Source organism: Chelon labrosus, assembly GCF_963514085.1.
Source record: "Chelon labrosus genome assembly, chromosome: 10".
NCBI classification, from domain to species: domain Eukaryota; kingdom Metazoa; phylum Chordata; class Actinopteri; order Mugiliformes; family Mugilidae; genus Chelon; species Chelon labrosus.
Window position 1 is genome coordinate 21,363,012 of NC_140360.1, and position 5,461 is coordinate 21,368,472.

The 5,461-nt window shown below is 43.8% G+C and overlaps 1 protein-coding gene across 1 annotated transcript; it reads right to left on the reverse strand.

Moving 5' to 3' along the window:
• Window positions 1-954: 954 nt before the first annotated feature.
• On the reverse strand, window positions 955-4,340 carry tmdd1 (transmembrane and death domain 1; the record flags this gene model as incomplete). The annotated part of the gene is given in 6 exon segments (XM_084552603.1): window positions 955-981; window positions 983-1,230; window positions 1,682-1,828; window positions 2,651-2,766; window positions 3,476-3,671; window positions 4,041-4,340. Coding segments are annotated over 6 exon segments (804 nt in total). The 5' UTR covers window positions 4,111-4,340.
• Between the last annotated feature and the right edge of the window lie 1,121 nt (window positions 4,341-5,461).

Consider the following 5,461-nt stretch of genomic DNA (forward strand, 5'->3'; position numbering starts at 1 on the left):
TTTGCTCATACATTTCTGGTTGCCGCTGTAATTTGTTTAAATGTTGATTTATGAACTAATAGTCAGTAATTGCTGCTTAGTGCCACTGTTAATCCAAGCCGCCTGCCTCCTGAAGCACATTAGGCCAGATCTGTATAATGAAGTAATTAGTTCAATTATGACGGAGAAAGTGGGGACGGTTTAAGAAACGGGGAGCGAGAAGCCAGAAAGTACTCCAGCGCCACCAGCGTGCTCTCTCCCTTTTTATGTTATGAAACCGTTTGTCTCGGCAGAGGATGATGCAGAGGAAATAACCCTCGTTGTGAGGAAGCAATCTTCTTAATTAAAGTTTGCACTCGTCAACAAAGTTAATCAGAATTTTCTGTCACACACATCAAGTTATTTCCAGTTGCTAAGAGTCTTGCCTACTTTACACCTTTGAAAAAAAAAAAAAAAAAAAACTGAGCTGTGTGTTTTCTGTTTGGCTTCTGTCACCCACCAGAAGCTGCCATCACAACCAGGAGTGGTCCATTGTCTGCAAGCATTGTCATTGTTATTAGTCTTTTGGATTGCCTGTGGAGGTATCGGCAGGCTCCGGGGGAAGCGGGCGCCAGGCTGGATAATTAGTTGTTCTTCGATGCCAGACGGGCACATTGCCGTCACTTGGAGGGGAAATGGAAAGTGGCATCACTATCACAGTAACACCGGAACAACCTTTGGTGCGAGGGCTTGGTTCCAGCGCATCTGTCACACAACTAGTCATCTACCCACTGGCAAGAAAAGAATGCCTAGCAGTCAAGCAGTACACAGCGTGGATAATTATTTTATCAGAAACGACATTCTTCTTGTCGGATTTGTTATAATTAGCAGTGGTGTGGTGGTTCAAGTGATCACGGTGGACAAAAACGACTGGAAAAATGACTTTTTGTTCGGGTGCCTACTTTATTTTTATGGCTTCCTCATTCATTTAAATTCCTAATCTTGCAGAGGCTGCATCTCAGATCATCCCATTGCCACACCGCGGCCTCACTGCTGGAACTGCTGGACTCCCTGGGCGACGGCTCTGCGGTGTTACGCGAGAAATGTGGGCAATAATGGCGAGCAAAGACAAGCCCGCGAGCAAGGTGCCTCCGAAGCCGAGCAGGACGCCGTACAGGAGCGGAAGAACTACATCCAACGGCCCCTTCTGGTACAGAGGTACGGGAGCCCGCTCCACAATCAGATCCAGGTCACGCCACGTCAGATCCTTCGCTAACACACACACACACACACAGAGACAGGACAGACACACTTATCATCTCAAAAGACTTGGGGGGCATTTTTCAAGTTTTAACTTGAATAAACCACCCAGGAGACTAAAAAAAAAAAATGGACAGGTGATAATTACATTTTTGAATTTCCAACTGTCCTGGGAAATATTCCCCGTATAGTGAGAGTGTTGATGTTGAGAAGTAATGAGTTGGAAGCATGCCCACGGCCACCAAATCTAATCCAGCATCTCATCTAAACACTTAATAGATTCAGGGTTCAGCGAAACATTATATCATTTGTCATCCAGACAGTCTCCAGAGGTTTTACCCGAGAATCTCCTCCTGACATCAATTGATGTTTGGGCTCATACATAGTCCCGCATGCTAAGCCTCAGTTCTCCATCACTATTTCTAATCTGTGATTTGCCAAGCTTTAGTCTAAATGATCATACCCTGTCTTTTTCTGACCCTCTGGTGTGCATGCTCCTTTGTGTCCGATTTCACCGGCACAGCATTTAAAGAGTTGACATATTTGTGGTAATCTTCAACGTAGCGTTTCAGGCTCAAGGATTTATCCTGGTTGATGTTCTTCCCCACTTCTGTGAAAACAAAAGCACAGATTAGATCTGTCATTATTTCCCTGTTACCTAAAGTGCTAAATGCGTCTTCATTCCACCCTACAAAAGGTTGTACGTCTGAGTGTAATAGTTGTTTTCTTGCCTGGAACATAATTAATTCTAGCAGAAGAGCAACTACTGTCTTTCAGTTTAGAATAGAACAAAGTGAACCTATCAAGTTTCCAAACGTACGAGTAGATCTCTTCAGAACTGCAATGAAGTGTACGATAATTGCCGCGTTCTGCAACCCCCCTTGTCTTACAACTCGTCTCTTCCCATCCCTTCCTTGTCTTTTTTTTGACTCCCACGCTGCTGATGAAGGGAGCAGATGGTTTGTTCTGTGGCTGGTGTCAGCTCCACTGAGTCCTCTGTCAGATCATTTACACCTCCTTCTATCCAACGCCACTCGGCTGTGGAGTTGTGTGCACACTGGACTGCAACACATGCCAGAGACTGGCAGTGTGCAAAATATGCCACTTTTGAAGTTCCAATTAAAATGGATCTCAAAGTAATGAAGCAATTATGCACTGTTGTTAAAAGTCTCGGGGAGGCCTTCTTGACCGAAATAAACCAATTTTGAAAATGCACTGCCATGTACCCAAATGAGACTTTGTTCCAATTTTCTTTTTTGTCAAGGGACATGTGATGTCTGCTCACAGGGAATTGCTGCTATCAAAAACACTGTACATAAAAAAAGTGAGCTATTTTGATTTGAATACAATCACACAAATGTATTCTACTGAAAGGGAAATTATTCAATGCTACAGGAGGCTTGTGTTCTTTCTGGCTCCATTTTCTCCTCACCAATGGCGATGTCTGTTCTCCCGATGTGCTGCAAGGCACGAGAAAGCCTGTCGTAGTAGGTCTCCTCGCCGTACCTCAGCAGCCAGTCTGTCAGGGCCACTCGGCACTGAGCCTCGCTATCTAGTAAACACAAAACATATGGCTCTCAGAAAGACAGGTCTCTGACAGTCAGCTCGCTGCCAGGAACTCTCCAAGCTGAGCTGGACGCGTGAGAAAAAGACAGGTCCCAGGGTGGGCCTTTTCTTCATTTCTTCCTTATTATGTTTTTTTTTTCTGCCACTGACGAGTCTTTGCATTGTCTGGCTTGTCGCTCCCAAAGGTTGGGTTCATATTTTCCCATGTCTGTCTTAAAACAATGCACAGATGTCTATATGCACATTGAGGGGGTTTTACTGTAATCATTCCCTCTGGCTTAAGTGTTCTTGTTAAGTGTTTCCACTCTGAACGGTTGGGGAACAAAATCTCCAGTCTTCCTGTGAAAAATGCACTCCTAATATGAGCAATCAGCACTCTGAGGAGTTGGAAATCAAGTGGGTTTCTTCCAAAATTAGTCTTATCATTAAAATCTTTCCCTTTTGTGAGTTACCAGACTGTTTCTTTCTGAGGCGCTGTGAAGGATTGTCACTCAAAGAGTAAATTTAGATTTAACACCGTAAAAATAAACCACTGACCCTTGAGACCTTATAATGCTTGTAAACTTTGCCCCCATCACTTACATTGAAAGGATCACCTCATGAACAGTATCAAAAAAAGTGAAAAAATAACATATGACACCTGTGATTTATGTGGCTTTAAGAGCCACAGGTCTCAGGTGAGGTGAATCACTAACCCTCAGCGGACGAGGTGTCTCTCTTTGCCCGAGCCTTCACATCTAGCTGATTTTTTTCAGCTGAGAGGCGCTCAAGCCGCTGAAAGATGCTCTCCTCCGGGTGAGACAGGGCAAGCAGGAGGTCCTCGCACTCCGTAGACGTCAGCAGCTCCACTAAACGCTCCAACTGATGGTCGCCGATGTCCTCTGCCACTAAGCATGCCAGAATAAGAACTAATAAACACAGTGCACGCCTTTCAGGGAGAACGTCAGTCTAGCAAATTACGTTACGTGAAGGCGCACAGTGCACAGTAAATTCCACTTAATGAAGCGTGGTGCAGACACAACGCAACATTTTGCATGTTTGTGCTTTCAATTAGCAAGTGCTGGCTGCATGGCGTGAAACTGTCACATTACCTTCCTCAGCTGCAGAGAATAGAAACTGAGTAATCCAAATTTCACAACAGAGAACAAGGCAATCAGCAAATTAGAATCACTGTTAGTTTTTTTTTTTTTTTCCTGCTGTTGCTGGAAGCTGATGTACCTGCACCTGCACCCGCCGTACGAACATTGTACTCTCACCTGTGTCCTCTCCGAGTGTTGAACTCAGCAGCAGACAGACCGAGAATAGGTAGAGTTCCCAGGCCTTCATGTCAGCGGTTTAGACTCGGTACGTGCTGTGCACAGTCACGTCAGTTTATTTTCAAATTGTGCAAATCTAGAATTTCTTTAAAACGCATCTGTTTTTCTTTTTTGGCCCGTCTCCATGGATGCATTATGATTATTTCCCCGGTTTGTTTGATGGGAGATGTAGCAAACACTTTTGTTCTTCATTAATCAAAATGTTTTGACTCAGCTATCCAAAGTTTCATCGATTGCCTTTTTCCCTTCTGATTCTTGAGCCAGTCATCACCCATCAGTAGTGGAGTTTTCTGACTCCGGTAGCACTTTTGTATATTATTTGAACCCAATTTTTCCAGGCAAAACAAGCAGAATGAAAAATAAGATATTGCTATTGAATGGATAGAACTATCTCTTCTTGTTGTCACTGCTCAGTTTGCTGCCGCTCCATCTGGGTTTGCAGGGTTCGTAGCTCCAAGCTCGCTATCAGCGTGGGGAATTTAGTCATGGGACTGCTGTTTCCTTGCACTATGTTTAGGGAACTCAGTATGTCAATCAACTGTATCAGTCGCCGCCGTTGGTCTTTGGTCTTTATCGCTGCAACTTGCTGAATTTCATTAACTTTCCATGGTCTTTGGTCACCACATCGCTGCTAGTGTGTACGCCCCATTAAATATCTGCTGTGTAAATAGCAGTTGATGTGTTTTGCACAGAGTTGCTATAGCGTTGTCTCCGACAGTTATCTCGGGTTAATACAGGTGCAGTGTACACATTTGTTGCAGATTAAGCAGGCCACAAATCACATTCTGTATTTTATCTGGGCTTGCACATTGTCTCTACTTGAGTGTTTTTGTCTCACATTAACTCGCGTTGCTTGCGGCAATAATGCTCTTAAAAGCCTGACAGTGTTAAGTGACTAAAATACTTTTCGAGGCCATTGTGGGAAATCACTTTCAAGCCATTGAGAACAAGAGGGTGCATTTATATTCATATGAGTGTTGCTAGATGCGTGACCGTGGGCCAGAAATCTGTTGCTTTGTTGTGTTGTGTTATTATTTTTATTTCACATTGTAAAAGAAAAAAAAAGTCTCAGAAGGCGATTGATTGTCAGGAACCAAACAGACCCTGGCAGCGAAGGAGCATGCTCACATGGCAGTGTTTTATTTAAAATTCTGTTGAACTGAAAAGCTCTGTCAGGACCAGTTCTGGTTGAAAACCCCCCGCAGGTATAGAATTTGACCTTAACAAAAACTACAAAGCGAAGCCTACATATGGAATCTGTATCATAGGCATTATACAAACGCCAAAACGGTAGCAGCATCGAGGTATGGAAAAGTAAAACAGCAGACTATTGTGTTTGTCTGTGCCTTTTGATGTGCGCT